The sequence below is a fragment of the Protobothrops mucrosquamatus genome, unplaced genomic scaffold, assembly GCF_001527695.2.
Source record: "Protobothrops mucrosquamatus isolate PMUCROS unplaced genomic scaffold, P.Mucros_1.0 scaffold_155, whole genome shotgun sequence".
Taxonomy (NCBI): Eukaryota; Metazoa; Chordata; class Lepidosauria; order Squamata; family Viperidae; genus Protobothrops; species Protobothrops mucrosquamatus.
Window position 1 is genome coordinate 801536 of NW_015386231.1, and position 18478 is coordinate 820013.

Genomic DNA, 18478 nt, shown 5'->3' on the forward strand with positions numbered 1-18478 from the left:
GCAGTGAAAATGGATCCAAGAGGCTACATGGAATTAATGCAAAGTATTTATATAAATGATTTAGTAAAAAGATAGGGCAAGAGATTAAGTACTATTAGCATGGAAAATGAAGGCATCACATAATGGATTGAATGTGTAGCTGAGCTCCATTGAATGAATCGTTAGAGTGAAGCACTCTGCAGTGCTCTGTTTGTATTGCTTGTTCACAACTGGCACTGTTCACTCTTTCCTGGAGAGGCACGGATAGTCTTCTGCCAGGGTGCCCCAGAATGATGAAGCTGCTCTCCAGCATTATTTAAATATTCTTTTCTCAATTAATCAATTTGCAGTTCTATTTAAAAACACTTTGAAATATGTGCCATATAATTGAAATTCTGTGCTCTCGGATATTTTCATATATATATATATATATATGATAGCTTCCCCCTTGTGCTAATTATGGATAGCTCTGTACCGCAAAGGTCTTTACTCATGTTTGATCACTGGAAATCCCTGTGCAGTTTATGAGGTTCTACAATCCACTAATAAAAAGGAGCGATCTACCTCCATTTCCTGAATATTAGTACAATAATAGAATACTGCATGTAGATTCCTGACTGTTCTGTAGTGGGATTAGAGACCTCACTTTGATCTAGGAATTCCATTTAGCATTCAGGACATCTGCAGCTACTTAGCAGTGACCCAGTGCCCTAGTATTTCCCAGACACTGAAGTGGGTTTGGTAATGCCTTGTAAAGGCTTTAACTTGGATCCCTTCCAAAGAAGCCAGTATGATCCTTCAAGGCAGACTGCATAGAAGCGAAATTAAGTCCAAACAGGTTTATTATTTCTAGGTCACACGTCCACCTGTGCCAAAGTGCTGCTGACAAGAGCTGGACTGGAGTAAGGAGGCACACTGAGTAGTTCAGGAACCAAGAGGGAAGCAGAGAGCAGGAGAACAATAGCCAAGCGGAATACTTTGAAAACTCATAGCAGGGATGGGCCAGCAGGCAAAATATGCATCTCGTTCATATAAAGCAAAATGTATGCTGTCCTCTTGCTGGTTTTAGAGCACCCTCAGCTACACATATTTTAAAAGCTTACAGAATGAGAATAATGCAAGAATGTAGTTTTTGTCCGAACAAAGTCAACGTGGCCCGGGTGTTAATAAACCAGAGAAATAATTTTTTTATCGCAAGGTCACTTGAAGAAACCTCTGTTGATTACCCTGCATTTCTTTCCACTTGAAACACAGAGGCGGGATTATTTTTATTTTTTTTTCCACTCAGACAAAATCAGTGCCAGCAATCCACGTGTGATTGAAGATTCCCGAGCCCGGGCTCTGTGTACAGAAATGCGCCGTTGCCTCTACTATGAGACCTGTGCCACTTACGGGCTGAATGTTGATCGGGTCTTCAGTGAAGGTGAATATCTTCCTAGAATGTATTTTGAGTAGGTAGCAGTGGTTAGAATGCAGTACTGCAGGCTAATTCTGTTGACTGCCGACTGCCAGCAGTTCAGCAGTTTGAGTCTCACCGGCTCAAGCTGACTCAGCCTTCCATCCTTCCGAGGTGGGTAAAATGAGGACCCAGATTGTTGGGGGCAGTAGGCTGACTCTGTAAACCGCTTAGAGAAGGCTGTAAAGCACTGTGAAGCGGTATATAAGTCTAAGTGCTATTGCTATTCCTAGAAGAGAGGGAGGCCAGGTTGTATTTCATGGCAATAAAAACAGGGTCATGTGAACAAACTTTCTTCCCAGCATATAAACTCTGCAAGTAGTATGGAAAGTATAATCTATCTTTGATATTTTACTCTTGATGTGATGGGTTCCTGTTGTCTGCTGCAGAAGTGATAAATCATATTAACATGGCCCACACGCCCAATAGTACTTGCACATTTTCTGCCTCTTTAGGTTTTTCTATTGGGGGTTTAAATTTCTCCCATCCATTAGTTCAAGTTCGTATGATGGGTTTGGGATGTCACTCCTCCCCCCCCTCCCCCCCCCAAAAAAAAGTATGCTTGTTTTGTTATTTCCAAGGAGTTGCTTCTTACATTCTAAGCCTGGGAAAAGTTCAATACACATGATACAGCTAGACCGTGAGATTGTGAACCTGACCTGGAGCTGCTCCTTCTCTTCTAACTCTTGTGCTGAATTTGCACTCTAGCAGCCCCCTGAGAACTATCACTTTCAGAGGAAATGCTCCTGTCATAAAATATTGAGACAAGCTGCTAATGCTGTACAGGTGGGGGCTTCAGACTGACAGTTGCAGAGATAAGACACTGTAGGTAAGTTACCGGCCTGCATAGGGTTTCATTCCTGCAATGGCAACTCTGCTGTTTCCCCAAGTGTTTTTGGTTTCAGGATGTTTATAAAGCGCAAGAACAATCAGCTTGATATTGTAAAGGATATGAGACTTGCCTATTTATGGTATAAGCCATGATTGCAGGGAAGAACATCTTCAGCATGTGTCTATGTGAGTGAGGCTAATCACACTGTGTTTTATTTTAACCTGATCATTATCTTCCCATCAGGGACCTTTCACAGAAGGACACATATGATCCGTCCCACGCATATGACTATGTTCTCACATACTTCCCTCTAGTACAAGATCACAACACATTGAAGTGATAATTGCTGGATTGGGTTCACAGAGTGAGTGGGTTGAGTACCAACAATGTGTTCAGTTTGTGACCAGGTTCTTAAGGGGGAAACAATTACGGTTTGGAAAAGAATCCCTATTCTCTTATGACAGATCTCTCCATTACTCTTGGATGGGGCAGTTGGAGAGCCACCATTTGACTTTCCAACATCTCTCTTTCTCTCTCTCTCTTTCTCTCTCCCCGTTCCAGTTGCCCAGAAGATTGTGAACATGAAGAAACAGCAGCAGCTCCTCGCCTCCTGCAAATCTTTGCCCAGCACACCCAGCCATTCAGCAGTTTCTACACCGGTGGGTGGAACCTACTTTGTACAAACACAGGCTGTGCCTTTTTCTTCCTTTCAGGAATCATGTTGCTTCAGAAGGGTATAAATGTTCCAGGTCCTCAGCATCTTAGAAGGATCTTAGTTTTGGTCACCACGATGTAAAAAAGATGTTGAGACTTTAGAAAGAGTACAGAGAAGAGCAACAAAGATGATTAGGGGACTGGAGGCTAAAGCATATAAGGAACGGCAGCTGGAATTGGGTATGTCTAGTTTAATGAAGAGAAGGACGAGGGGGGACATGATAGCCGTGTTCCAATATCTCAGGGGCTGCCACAAAGAAGAGGGAGTCAAGCTATTCTCCAAAGCGCCTGAAGGCAGGACAAGAAGCAACGGGTGGAAACTAATCAAGGAGAGAAGCAATCTAGAACTAAGGAGAAACATCCTGACAGTGAGAACAATTAACCAGTGGAACAACCTGCCTCCAGAAGCGGTGAATGCTCTAACACTGGAAGTTTTTAAGAAGATACTGGACAGCCATTTGTCCGAAATGGTATAGGATTTCCTGCCTGAGCAGGGGGTTGGACTAGATGACCTTCAAGGTCCCTTCCGACTTTACTATTATTATTATTATTATTATTATTATTATTATTATTATTATTATTATTATTATTATTATTATTATTATTATTATTATTAAGAAGCGGGCTTTGTGTAAATATCTCTTCTCAGATATTTAAATCACTTTCATGTAGGCCCAGTGCAAAAGGTGAAAAGGGGGTCCAAAGGACCAGCGGATTGGAGCAGTGTGTGCCTGTGGTGCAATTGCAGTGCCAGCCAGTTGCGCCGGCAAAATAATGAAACAAATTGGAGTGAAGCATTGTGGCTTTGCGACAGACAGACTGCACGTGGGCTGCAAAGGATTTGGATCATGTGATATAGTTACTCAGGTGTGAGAAGTATCCTTAAACTTAGCTGCCATAATACCAGTTAGGTAAAGTTTGAACTAGAAATGCTAAATGATATTTTAAAAAAAAAAAAAAAATTAAAGACAAAAAAATCAAAAATCAATTTTGGGATTAACGTAAAAAAAATATAAAACAAACAAAACCAAAAACCAAAACTGACCTCTTGCAGTTCATGTGCCTTCCCATGGAAATACTTCTTTAGATTGTCTGCCTGGCAGATGGGAAGAGTAACAGGGTTAACAAGGTTGTGGTGTTTGATCAAGGGTTGTTCTAGGGCAGCGGTTCTCAACCTATGGGTCGCGACCCCATTTGGGGTCGATCAACCATTTCATGGGGGTCGCCAAGCAAGGCTGTCTGCCATTTTTTTTGTCCGCCATTTTTTTCCCCCTTTTCCGGCGGGTGCCTTACCTCCCTTGGGCTGAGCCAGCTGGTGGTCGGCCTGCTCCGTCTCTGCCGTTTGCCAGCTACGCCTCGGCCGGCGCAGGGGGCGGAACCACGCATGCGTGGCGCTCCCGGGCAGGGAAAGTCCTCGACTTACGACCGTTGGGTAGTCCTCGACTTACGACCGGTTTAGTCCTCGATGTACGACCGGTTGGGGGTCGCGGCATTAAAAAGGTTGAGAACCACTGTTCTAGGGTAAATCTGCGCACTATGTAGAGATGTGAAAGCTTGAAGGAAAATAGAAGTGGGAGAAAAAAATGCTGGCTTTTTTTTCCCCCCAAGAGGTATGAATGAAAGGAAGATCAAAAACTGGAAGAGTATTTTCCCCTTAACCTTTCCAGTTTTGTTTTTGGCTTGCTGGTTTTTGTTTTTTTAAGGGGTGAATTGCATCTCTAGCTTTATGTCATCATTGGAAGAACCCAACAAAAAGAAAAACTCCCATAGAGACTTGTACAGCCAAAGATGCCAATAGATGAAAGACCAATTATGCCTTAAATGGCTTCCGTTTTCCCTAACTCTGACCCTGTGCAAGGTCAAAGACAGTCATAACTGCTATGAGTGTGTTGTTAAAACAGCCATAGCTTTCCAATCCAATATAAGGCTGCCTAATTGTCAAACACTCAAGAAGGCAGCACATCTTAAAAACACAATATAATAGTAAAGAAGAGCCCAAACTAGCAGTTTCTATGCAAAGTTAATGTGACAATCCCTGCCTCTTAGATATTTGCCTTTGATTCAGTGGCAGTTCTATGAAAGCAGATGCCGTGGTCTGCCTTTTCTCCCATGGGGCAAGGAGAGCCTATTGCTGGGGTCCATGGGCCCCACAGCAACAGGCAGGAACACTTTCAAAATATTGGAATGGAATAGAATAGAATAGAATAGAATAGAATAGAATAGAATAGAATAGAATAGAATAGAATAGAATAGAATAGAATAGACCTTGGAGGTCTTCTAGTCCAGCCCCCTGCTCAGGCAGGTGAACCTATACCATCTCAGACAAGAGGGCATTAGTTTGAGGGCATGAAGGAATAACGATAATGATGATCATGGCAGGAACTTGCTACATGTGTTTAACGCAAATATTCTTGAGCTCAGACAGCAGACAGAACGGCTGAAAATATTTTGGGAAGCAGCTCTGTCTTTTGGAGACATCTTGATAGCCCATGATCATACCGACTGAGATTTGGCAAACGACAAATGAAATGCGAAAATACTTCCTAGACTGTACAGGTAGTCCTCGACTTACAACAGTTCATTTAGTGGGTCGTTCAAAGTTACAGCGGTGCTGCAAAAAGCGACTTGTGACCATTTTTCACAGCTGCGACCTTTGTAGCCTCTCCCACGGTCACGTGACCAAAATTCAGGCGCTTGGCAACGGGTTCATACTTTTGACCGTTGCTGTGGCCCCAGGTCATGTGATCCCCTTTTGCAACCTTCTGACAAGCAGAGACAATGGGGAGGCCCGATTCACTTAACAGCCGGGTTACTAACTTTTATCAACTGCGGTGATTCACTTTACAACTGTGGCGAGAAAGGTTGTAAAATGGGGCAAAACATATGTCTCACTTAACGACAGAAATTTTGGGGCTCAGTGGTGGTCGTACGTCGAGGACTATCTGTATTGCACTAGGTTACACTTGATGATTGGCTGAGCGAACGCTCACGCGTGTTTAGAACAAAGTAGAATTATGTCTGAACACCTGGAAACCAAGACGGTCACTCTCACACTGGTGCTCTCCTCCTTCCCTTAGGCATAAGTCTTTCTGGATTCTTTTCTAGGCAAGTAATGGGGGCCATACAAGCGACTACTCTTCATCCCTTCCTTCCACACCCAATATCAGTCACCGGGAGCTGCGCAGTGAGGCTTCAGCTATAATTGGCACACCCAGCTCCCTGCAGCGAGGGACCAAACGCCGGACCAGCCTGTTCACCGTGAGTTTCTCCCAGAAGTTCCTCAGAATGGAAGAATAAGGAGAGAAAGCCAAGGGCTGGATGACCTTTAACCAGGTTAAACGAGACACAGTCATTATAAGGGAGTTTGGCCAGGTTTCAGCTGTTCATTGATTTATCCAGGGTGAAAAAGAGCTGCTTTCCTCTCCTAGTCATTTAGGCAGGGCTTTGGGATGAATTTATCTCTGCCCGCATTCCTTGTAGAAGGCAGCTTCCAATCCTGATAGCTCTTTTCTGGATTCTGTGGTCTCCTACAGAACCCTCTTTTCAAAGACGATCTAACGAGAGACAAGCTCAGCAGCTGAGTTTTCACAGCAAGGCCAGTTTACAAAAGTGCTGAGCTTGACCAGTTTTCATCTGGGTAAGGTTTGTGTGGGGCCGTAGAGTATTGTACAAGCCAAGCCTGTTCGGCTACTTTATTGTTCAATGTGTAGTACACAACCTAGAAAAATGATTAATTAAGTAATCAAGTATGGTGTGAAGTTGTCTCCATCATTCCTGGTATCCAAAATTCTTGAAGCCTCTTTCTTTAATGCCTCTTGGCCCGTTCCTAGCTTGGCGCCTTTTAGAGGTCAGATTCCTGTATCAGCATCTGTGATGCTTATTATTTAGTCAAAGCACTATCCGTTTTTAAAAAAACTGTTCCTGGGACATGTGGCATTTCTCAGATTCTTCTTAGGAGGTCTCAAGAAAGAAAGAAAGAATGCTGATGATTCAAAAAAAAATCTTTTTTACTGATATGGCAACTTGCTCATTACCATCATTCTCTCTCGGCAATGCACGCAATTGAAAAGTGTTGGGTTTCGTCAATTCACATAAGTCAGTGGTAGACAAGTAAATATTATCCCGAAAGCATGGAGGGAGGGGGAATGTTTATCAAAGGAAGTTTCCGTAAAAACAATTCATAAGTTTGCACTCTAAAAGGTATCCTAAGGCTACAGCCATTACATGCACACCTAGGATTAAGTCTTGCTGAAGCCCAGTGAAAAGAAAAACGCACTTCAGTCGGAACCTACACATTGAGATTTCAGAAGTAGGCAACATATGCACCTTTTTCAATTCCCATCGTCCTTTTCACTTTCAGGTACAGCTCACAGTGAGAGGAAGTGAGACATGTTCCAGATCCAACATCTAGAGAATCACATGTGCCCTGACTGATAAAATTTCTGAGTTAAGACGATGCTGTTTTAAGCTAGGGAAAATCCAAGCTGGTGCCCTCCTTTGGCTAGGGCCAATGTAAGCCAAAGTTCAGAAATATGTATATATTGTATTGCAATGTGTACCCCATTTTTAAAGGGCTTCAGTTTGAATTCTTTTTTATAGAAGTGTCTCCCGATAAAGGGCACCAACACAGCATATTGGGCACTATATTGATTTGTGCAGCTATGGCTTGTCCAGTAAATCATGGTTAAATAAAGCCATAGTTCAGTGCAATCCATAAAGTCAGCCAAGATATTTGAATTGTGCCCTTGTAGAATCGCAGAGGGAGTGACACAGAGAAGCGGAGCCTGGATAGCCGAGGTGACAACACAGGCAGTGGGAGAGCTATACCCATCAAACAGGTAAACCTTCCAGTTTGGCTTGAGCACTGTTTGTCAGTCCTCTTAATGCTTTGCCATAGCAAAGGAAAGCACAGAGCAATCTTCATTAAGTCTGAAATGCTACCCAAAGATTGCTTCATTTTTCCAAGCTTTGGGGGATTGTTCTGGATCGTATAACTCTATGTAACCCTAACTAGAGAGCATGTATCTGTATGTTAGAATATCTGGCATTTATTGGGTTAAGTGCTGTCTCCTTAAGAGATGGCTTATGGGAAATGTAGTTTTAGCTAGTCAGTCATCCCATGTTAATGGGTCAGTGGGAGGAGTTTCTAAAGGGCATGGGGAGACTTCCTGGACACAAGCCAGATTGGAATGTCTTTGTCTAAGGAGAAGCATGGGCCATCGGATGTCACCCGATGACCCTGTTCCGCTATATGGGAATGAACAGAGATGTATTTTCCAGAAGTCACCAGCATAAATGCAAGTAATCTCTCTGAATAAATATATTTTTGTTATGAAATTATTCCTATTGAGTTTAACTATCTGACCCGGGTTTACAACGCAACTTAATTCTGGGTCAGAATAGTGAGAAGATAATGCTCTCTCCATACCATCTTTATAGCATACAGATACATACAGATAACATACAGATACATGCTCTCTAGTTAGGGTTACATAGAGTTATATGATCCAAAACAGGAATTTTTATTTTATTTTTCTTGCCTACACTTGTGTCTTCCCTCCTGTCCTCCCAGTCAAAGCTGTTTTCTAAAACATCTTTTTCTAACTTTGCTTCAGCTTTTCAAATATTGTTGCGGCTTTCCTTCCTTCCTTCCTTCCTTACCTGTTTTTAATTTACAGTGTTTGGGCTTTGGTTTCAATCTTAGTGTTTTCTCGTACTGTGTAAGCAGTCCCAGCAGCTTTGATTTTAGGGTAAACAAAACAACTGAAACCGTGGCTTGGCTAAATGACCATTGTGTCTCCTGGTAGAGCTTCTTGCTGAAACGAAGTGGCAATTCTCTGAACAAGGAGTGGAAGAAAAAGTATGTCACTCTGTCCAGTAACGGTCTTCTCTTCTACCATCCCAGCATTAATGTAAGTTCCTTGTCAGTAGAACAGTGTGTGTCATGTGTCATATGTCCCTAGGTGTTCTGATCTGATTCACAGAATAAGCAAATTGGTAGGATTTTGATAGGAGCCTTTGGGAGAAAAACATGACCCTCGAAATGAACTGGCTGATTTCAGCTATAGGAAGCATGTATCATCCGTGCCCATTACTTTTTCTGCCAGGAAGAGAGCTACTAAAACCTTGTAGTACAGCCTGTCCTCAAGGTAGCACCTTTTAGAAGTGTTGGACTTCAGTTCCCATAATCTCTGGCCATCCTATTTTTCCTTATTATAATTACACTATATTCGTCATAAAGGATCGGTGTTGTATTACACAGCATGGATTCTCCTTGTATTCCATGGGAATTTGGGGATAGGTTTATCCAAGGCAAGAGCTCTTTTAGAGGAAAATAACCTCAAATATATTACTGTGTGCTTCCTTTCATGGATCTCTTAGATCAAAACGGATTGAGGGATAGAGTGAAAAAAATCTTTGATTTGTGAAATGTGCAAGTTATCGTTTGGATTTAACTCCTCTCCCCAGATCCACTTTCTTCCGCCTTTCTTCATCTGATGTCAAACTCCAGGATAGCTGGGAATGGTGGAAGTTGTAATCAAATACATCCAAATGCGCAAAGATAAGAAAGGGTTGTTCTAGGGCTTGTCATTTTTTCTGCACGATAAATTGCCCTAAACACTAGGTGGGAATAGCATCTGACATGACCCGAAAAGGAATACAGGTTCTAGACACCTTCGCAAGTTGAACCGTGGAATCAGGCTGGCTAAGAATTCCGAAGTATGACCATTTCAAAGGCCATGCTTGGGTGGTCTCCAACTTCCTAAGTCTCCCCACCTGTTCTTCCTGCCTCCCCAGGATTATATCCATGGAACCCACGGGAAAGAAATGGATCTCCTTCGTACCACCGTAAAAGTCCCTGGCAAACGCCCACCCAGAGCCATCTCTGCCTGTGGTGCCTCCTCAAGTATCAATGGCCTGGTGAAAGACATGAGCAGCGTTGGAGTTGGGGACAGCAGTAGTAAGTGGGCTGTGCTATCTCAGGCAAAATAGACATAGGGAGAGAGGACCCTGGTGCTGGCTGGCAGCACTAACGTGAAAAGGGCTGCCAAGCTGAGTGGCAGGGCACTCTTACTGTGGCAGTGAGAACTAAGAGCCTGGTAAAAGAGCCAAAGGAGGAATACTACAAGCTATTTGCCAGCCTAGGTGTGTATATAATTACCATTTGCTAATTCACACTGTGATTCGTGGTGATGCCTTCATTTACAGTTTTCTGTGAAAGAGTAAGGAGGGAGAATCCCCACACTCTTTCTCCTCCTCTCCTCCTTTTGCACTACAATGTGCTAGTAGTATGTATTTGGGGAGATTGTCAAGTCATCACACTTTTGTGATTGTCAAAGTGTCATCACACTTTTCTTTAAATGTTTTCTGCTGAAAATACGATACGGAATGGCATCTCTAAGGACAGCTATTTTGACTGTCTCCTCTTTCACACAAATTTGGCAAATGAATGATCCAAAAACCATTGGCTTTCCTGGCCTTTGGCCATTATTGCAGATTTCTCCTACTACACGGGAAAAAAAATTATAATCAAATAGCAGTTATTCTGATTAATGTTCAATCTGGACCATTAGCTGAACATCAAACCAACATCGAATTTGACATAACATTCCTAATGCTTCCTGTTTCAACTACAACATTTATTAACGTAAGCTGGAAAGCCATGTGTTGTTACCCCTCGCTCCAGTGCAGAAATTGTGCACAATATAATAATCCAATAGTGACATCTACAGGAGGCCTTCCCATTCAGTAGAGGCTGGAACATTGGGAAAATGAAGAGTCATCTCAAATGGCCTCCTGTTTTTGCTGTCTTGTTCATGGGTGGTAAAACTGGGGACTGTTTGGCCACGGATAAGACTGAGCCGTGGGCTCAGTCCAGGCCGCTTTGCTGAGAGATAATGGTCCCTTCCCTCCTGGCTTTTAGAAAGTCCATTAAAACCTGCCCGTTCCATGAGACTGGAATGTTATTCCTGTTCCCTCTGATGAGGAAGAGTTATTTTAATTTTTGCTTTATTGATTGTGGGTATTTAAATATTTTTTTTCTCTTTTTCCTATTGATTTGCTCTACTATTATTGTTGTTATTGTTATTGATACAACTAGGAGTATTTGTTTATCATCTGAGTTTTGCAAAGATGCTGCTTAGAATCAGTGAGAATGTCTTACAAGCCTGAAAAAATAAAAAAATAATTCTTAAAAGATGGATGGAAACGGATTGAGGGGTGTGCTGTGACAGGAGATAACGCTGGTTTATCTCAACCATATCAAGATGGCAGCTACATACGTTTGTTCAGAATATCCTTAAAGGAACTAATTAATCCTTTAGTTTCGTTCCACTGAACGCTTCCACCGACTGGTAGGCAACGGCAGATGTCTTACTATAGTCACTGGGAAATTGGAAGATGGCTTCAGGCTCAAATGTGGTAGGATGAGATTCCTCTGAAGTTCGCCATAAAAGCACTCTTTCATTAACTGCCTCCAGGTTGCTAGTATCCTCCTCATCCTTCAGCTCCGGTCAAAGAAATTAGAATCCCATTACAAGCCTTATTTTACATTTGTGTGTACGACATTCGTGCGGGAAACCTCTGGTTGCATTCTCAACTTCTCCATCTTAAAAGGCCTCCTCCAGTCAAGGGGGACTTAAGATCAAACTTATCAGAGATGTAAAATATTATAACAAGAGCAAAACAGCCACATACTGTAAAGATTCTAGCAAGTTCACGTCCTTGTTCCTTCTCCATAGCTAGCCCTAGTCCGGGACTGCTGAATCCCCCAGTTGACCCAGCAGTCAAGCTCTTAGGCAAACCGGAGCGTTTGCAGCGCTCCGTATCTTCTTCCAAAGCTGGTAAGTTCAGAACACAACAAGAAACCCCCCCACCCACACCCCACCCCCAGGAGCAGAGAGGGTGCTAGGAAAGGCGATCCTCTCTGATCCAGTGAGAGAGATTAGCCAGCAGACCCGTCATATATTTCTCCCGCCTGTTCCTGCAGAAGTATCCATGGCTGCAGAAGGACTCTCCAGTCCTGGCAGCAGTGGCAAAGATCCGCCTCCATCTCCTATGATTGACAGGAAGAAACACAGGCGGAAGAAGCTCAGCACACCGTCCAAGACTGAGGGATCAGCAGGGCAGGCGGAGGGTAAGAGGCCTCTGCTGTCAGTCGTGATTCTTAAAGATGAAATAAGTCCGTTTTGAACCACAGTTTGGGTTGTTCTACCGGGCATGTTAGAACGACACGGTTTCCAAGGAAATAGACAGGAAAAAAACTTGAGGGGCATCTCTAGAGGGATCTTTCTCAGCTTGGTGTTCTCTGGGTGGGGGGGTGTCTATAGCCATCAGAGCATTCAGGTGAGATGGCCAATGGCCCTGCCAGCTGGGGATCCTGAGAGGTCCATTTGCTTTTTTTTTTTTAAGTGCCTATGCCAGGGATCCCGTTGCAGGAAGGGATGAATGCTTGAGCGGTGATCACGGTTGTCTGAACTGAAGCATAGCCAAGATGATTGGGGTGCCAGAGACTCAAAACACTGGAAGTTTTTAAGAAGAGACTGGACAGCCATTTGTCTGAAATGGTGCAGGGTTCCTGCCTGAGCAGGGGGTTGGACTCGATGACCTCCAAGGTCCCTTCCAACTTTATTATTATTATTTAACTCAAAGAATGCCTCCCAGAGTTTATGCAAAAGGAGAGACGGTTGTTTTTTAGCAAGCCTGACTGGGATTCGGTGAGGGGAATTCGGTGAGGAGCCTACAAGTCAAGGCTGTGGGGAGACCACGCTGCCTGTTGCCACCCCTGGAAAGGAAAGGAACGGTCCTCTCCTTTGGAGGAGGGGCTGGGCCGTGGTCAGAGGAGCTGCCCACTCCCACCCTTTTCTCTTAGCTCTGCCTGCACTAAGCAGCTGTTGCCAAACCTCTCACTTCCGCTCTGAGTCTGCACCACACGGGGCCATGCCCTTCACAGCTTTCTCCCTCACTGTCCCTTGCAGCGCTTCACGCATCCACCACCGCCCCCCACCGGGTGCCCGAATCCAGGGGTCTGGGAGTTCTGATAGCCTCTGCTTTTTTTTTTTTTTAAATTATTTTCCTTTTCCTCCTCTGAACTCTCTCCCCTTTCTTCTTTTCCTCCCTTCTCTTTCTCTGCCTCTCGCTTCCTGCTTCCCCTCCGGACCCACTGCAGCCAAGCGTAAAATGTGGAAATTAAAAACCTTTGGTAGTTTAAGAAATATTTATAAAACAGGTAATGAGCGGCGGTGGCAGGTGTGGGCTCTTTTTTTGTGTGTGTGCCACGGCACCCATTGCATGTGGTTGTGCTTACTTTGTGATGTGCGCCCTGCTTTGATGTCTGTTCCCCCGATGCTCAAGAGATATCCCTTCTTGCTTCCAGGTTAAACCATTCCCAGGCCAGCAAGGGTGTGTACAAATTTCCCCTTCCCCCCCCCCCAAACCTCCATTTCCCACCCAAATAATTAAGTTCCCAGAATTCTTTCAGAATGGGAGTTTTTGAACTGATTCTTAAACTCAGTCAGAACTCCTTTGGGAGGAATATTAGTTAAATAATCAGACGAGCCCCCAAAGTGCAAATAAACAGGGCCATAAAAATCAGTAGATTCCCTAGAAGGCACCTTTTCCAGCAATAGGAGGGTCTCCTGCTATATGCAGCCAAAACAATAGAAGAAGGTTGTGTTCTAGCTCAGCGTACTTTCTCTACGTGTGCTTGTAACAATCAGGCCCAAGAAGCTTGCATTTCACACTGTTTGCTGTAGAATATAAGGTCCCACAATTTTTTTGCAGTGCACAAGCAGGCTCCTTGAAAGACAAATAAGAACAGAAAGAACAGACCAGAGTCCTAGAGGGCTCTTCCCCATTTGTGTTTATTAACAATATTCTTATGAGTTCTTTAGACTGCCATGTCCTCACAATTCTGTCTTCCTCTTGTTTCCAACCCATGAACGAGATGGGCTTAGAAAATCCCTAGCTGTTCTGCAGGAGTGTTTTCTCCCTAGTAGATAGTAAATTTGTAGCAGTCCCAAGGTAAGCAAAAACTGAGCCATTTTACAGACTAGTCTGTTGATGGTTAGAGTCGTGTGACCTTTTGAGGAGTGGGAACAGGCAGAGATCCCTTGGTCCTTTAAGCCAGGGGTCCCCAACCCCCGGCCCGTGGACCGGTACCAGTCCGTGGCGTGCCAGCAACCGGTCCGCACAAGCAAGGAAAGCCCCATCAGTGGGATGCAGGCAGGGCACAAAACGACGCACTCTCCAGTCCGTGGAAAAACCTTTCTCTGCGGAACCGGTCCCTGGTGCCCAAAAGTTTGGGGAATCTCTGCTTTAAGCTGATGCAGGTATGGCCCTTTTCCCAGACTCTCCATTCCCATTATCTTAATTATTCTTCCCATAAGAAATGGCCATGGACCACTGAGTGAAGATTTGAATCTTGGGCCTCTTGCTCCTTCAATATTCCACACTGGCATTAGAAATACTTTGAATTTTTGCCCCACTGTCGTCTTTGATTTTGAAGTTTTACAAACCAAAGACAATGGTGGGAGTAAAATATAATGTGAGCCACCCGACATAAAAGCGCTTTGGCTTCCCAAAATCAGGCATGCCTGAGCATTTTTATCTCAGAGGGATTGTGATCCTTCACCATTCTAACCAATTAATTCCCACTTCTCTGCCCCGGTTCTCCTGCAAAATGAAGAGAAGGGAAGCTGATAATTGCAAAAATTTCTTTTTGATGCAATCAGCACACTCTCTCGCCCTACCTCACCCGTGGCTTGGGCTTGCTTGCAGAAAATTCTGCTCCCCACCATAGCCCTGGTTCCTGTCAGAGCCCTCACTGGTGAGGAATTGCTAGCCTGACTGTCATTGATTGTCATCGGCTTCCCATTTCCTGCCTCCTGAACTTGCCATTCTGGCTGGATCTCAAGTGGCCCTGTATTCCATCCAGGTTCAAAACAAAGAGTGAGACTGGAAAAAGAGGAGTTGACACCTCCCTTATCCTATAGAACCACATAGAGTAGTGGTTCTCAACCTTTTTAATGCCGCGACCCCCAACCGGTTGTAAGTCGAGGACTAAACCGGTCGTAAGTCGAGGACTAAACCAGTCATAAGTCGAGGACTACCCAACCGGTCGTAAGTCGAGGACTTTCCCTGCCCGGGAGCGCCGCGCATGCGTGGTTCCGCCCCCTGCGCAGGCCGAGGCGTAGCTGGCAAGCGGCAGAGACGGAGCAGGCCGACCACCAGCTGGCCCAGCTCAAGGGAGGTAAGGCACCCGCCGGAAAAGGGGAAAAAAAATGGCGGACAGCCTTGCTTGGCGACCCCCGTGAAATGGTCGATCGACCCCAAATGGGGTCGCGACCCATAGGTTGAGAACCGCTGACATAGAGTGTGTTGTGTTTCCACACGCTAACCCCGCTCTCTAGTTCAGGGTTGAGCAACTTAAGCAACTTAAGCAACTACATAGGAGGGTTCCCTAGTGCTCTGCAAATTAAAGGTGCTCTATGATTAACTTTAAAAGAGTAACTAACTTGTGAGTTGATAAAGCGCTGGTAGAATAAATGGGACTTTCCCTCCCCCCTCCCAGAAAGGACAGCATCCCTGTAGAACTCTTTCAGCTTTTTTGCCGTTTATGAATTTAAAATGTTGGCCCTGTGTAAACTATAAATAATCGTGTCCCTGCTACTAATAGATCATCTCCCTCCAACTTTTCCCAAGCGTCTGTGCTGGAAAAATAAGCTTTTTTCTTTTATTCGTTTAACTTCTAAATGCCCTTCTCCAGTCCCCGCCTTTTGCCCCAGCACCAGTTTGTGACTGTAAGGCAATTGGAACTTCAGGGAAAAGTGTATCATTTCATTGTGCCTGAGCGCGGCTCTTTTACACCCACAGAGGAAGAGAATTTTGAGTTCATCATCGTCTCCAGCACAGGACAGACCTGGCACTTTGAGGCCAACAGCTTCGAGGAGAGAGATTCCTGGGTCCAAGCCATCGAGAGCCAGATCTTGGCCAGCTTGCAGTGCTGTGAAAGTAGCAAGAACAAGGTATGGGCCCTCCGGCTTCCTGCTGTCCCCTTTCCCTACTGAAGCCTGCCTTTAAGTATCGATCGCCTATAAAGCTTTTTGTGATTTTGGCCATTTGTAAATGGTCACCATGATGTAAAAAAGATGTTGAGACTCTAGAAAGAGTACAGAGAAGAGCAACAAAGATGATTAGGGGACTGGAGGCTAAAGCATATAAGGAACGGCTGCTGGAATTGGGTATGTCTAGTTTAACAAAGAGAAGGACGAGGGGGGACATGATAGCAGGGTTCCAATATCTCAGGGGCTGCCACAAAGAAGAGGGAGCCAAGCTATTATCCAAAGTGCCTGAAGGCAGGACAAGAAGCAATGGATGGAAACTAACCAAGGAGAGAAGCAACCTAGAATTAAGGAGAAACTTCCTGACAGTTAGAACAATTAACCAGTGGAACAACCTGCCTCCAGAAGCGGTGAATGCTCCAACACTGGAAGTTTTTAAGAAGAGACTGGACAGCCATTTGCCCGAAATGGTATAGGGTTTCCTGCCTGAGCAGGGGGTTGGACTAGATGACCTCCAAGGTCCCTTCCAACTTTATTATTATTATTATAAATGCACTATCTATGTTAGGGTTACCAGAGTATCTGAGGAGCCAAAGGAGGGCCTGGACAATTGGAAAGGAGGACATATTAGTGGGGGGGAGGAGGAGAGGAGAACCCACTAAAGGTTTAACTTTCTTGGCATCTGCAACGAAAATTACAGCACTTTACAACTGCCCCAAAAAGTGTTCTTAGGGCCTGTAGGAAATTATCTTTTTTTTTCAGCACCAGAAAGACCTGGTTTTTCAACTGCAGTATAGGTAGTCCTCGACTTATGACCACAATTGAGCCCCAGATTTCCCTTTCTAAGCAAAGCAAGTTGTTAAGTGGGTTTTCGCCCCATTTGAGGACCTTTTTGTTAAGCGAATCGCTGCAATTGTGAAATTGAATCGTGTGGTTGTTAATCAAACCTGGCTCCCCCCATCGACTTTGCTTGTCAGAAACCGGCTGGGAAGGTTACAAATGGTGATCACATGACCCCAGCATAGGGCAACTGACATAAATAGATGCCAGTTGCCAAGGGCCCGAATTTTGATCACATGACCGTGGGGATGCTGCAACGGTCATAAGTGTGAAAACCAGTCATAAATCACTTTTTTTCAGTGCCATTGTTTTAACTTGGAACGATCGCTAAACAAATGGTTCTAAGTTGAAGACTCCCTGTATTTTTCCAACAAACCTTTATCTTTAAGAACAGCAACAATACAGAATCGACAACACAACAACATTTTCCAAATTTCCCTATAGAAATGTATTAAACGGGTCAAGGGATCTACAGTTTACGACAATAGTACATTTGAAGATTGAAGATAGTTGCTGGAATCAGGAAATAAATAACATAAATCTAGGCTGTTGAGTCTGCCTAAGCAGGAGGGATAGAAAATTAAAAAAAAAAAACCAGACAATTTACACAGTCACAATACACAACAGTTTCAATGACATTTGGAAGAAGATGCAAAAAAACCAGACAAGATTTAATTTTAAGGCTATGCCTGCTGGATGGAGGATAAAAAAAGAGGATGTGTCCTCCTTTTGCCAGGTTCCCAGTGTTTCTCAACCTTGACAATTTTAAGGCATATGGACTTCAACTCCCAGAATTCCACAGCCAGCATTGCTGGCTGTGGAATTCTGGGAGTTGAAGTCCACATGCCTTAAAATTGTCAAGGTTGAGAAACACTGCGTGTCTAATCCATTGTTATAATCAAAACCTGGCTCACCTAAAGCAATCACTAAAACCAACTGAAGATATAGCATAATTTCATTAGCATGCAAACAATAAAACAATGTAGACTGGCAATGGTTGGGCAGTCCTAAGCAAAGGCCAGAACCAAAGCTTAGGTACCCACCCATGGCTTACCCGTATTGCAAAGGCAAGGCAAAGAAAAAGGCAGATACGGTGTAAATTACAACCTGGGGTTGGAATGTTTTTGATAAACTCATCTGGGTGACCTTCTTATTTATCCCTGCTGATTTGGCATGCCGGTTATACTGTCTCTGAGATATGGTCAGTGCATATAAACAGTTTGGTTTACTGGGCCGCAAGTTCTTGGCTGATTCTTCTCCTGTCAGCATTTAGGATCACTTCAGCTTGCTGTGAAGGTTGTCTTAACAAAGGGCGCTTTAAGCAATACATATGTGGTGGGGAGCATCTCGTAGATTTAGTAGTGAATGCAGCTCTCACAAGTGTAAGTAAACCTTAGTCAGTTGAAGATGAAAGGATGGAAACCATAATGTAAAAGTGCTTCTATATGGCAAGGCCTTGAAACAGTTCCTTCCTTCCTTCCTTCCTTCCTTCCTTCCTTCCTTCCTTCCTTCCTTCCTTCCTTCCTTCCTTCCTTCCTTCCTTCCTTCCTTCCTTCCTTCCTTCCTTCCTTCCTTCCTTCCTTCCTTCCTTCCTTC

General features: G+C 44.1%; 1 protein-coding gene across 1 annotated transcript in view; it reads left to right on the forward strand.

Annotated features, from left to right (window-relative positions):
* The window catches only part of AGAP2 (ArfGAP with GTPase domain, ankyrin repeat and PH domain 2), an 86440-nt gene that overhangs the window by 58699 nt on the left and 9263 nt on the right, over nucleotides 1–18478 (forward strand). Inside the window, exons 6-15 of the mRNA XM_029284988.1 lie at nucleotides 1268–1402; nucleotides 2829–2926; nucleotides 6087–6239; nucleotides 7733–7819; nucleotides 8789–8893; nucleotides 9780–9942; nucleotides 11723–11824; nucleotides 11971–12117; nucleotides 13150–13209; nucleotides 15855–16006. Of these exons, the coding sequence (XP_029140821.1) occupies nucleotides 1268–1402; nucleotides 2829–2926; nucleotides 6087–6239; nucleotides 7733–7819; nucleotides 8789–8893; nucleotides 9780–9942; nucleotides 11723–11824; nucleotides 11971–12117; nucleotides 13150–13209; nucleotides 15855–16006 (1202 nt within the window). The remainder of the gene's footprint in view (nucleotides 1–1267; nucleotides 1403–2828; nucleotides 2927–6086; nucleotides 6240–7732; nucleotides 7820–8788; nucleotides 8894–9779; nucleotides 9943–11722; nucleotides 11825–11970; nucleotides 12118–13149; nucleotides 13210–15854; nucleotides 16007–18478) is intronic.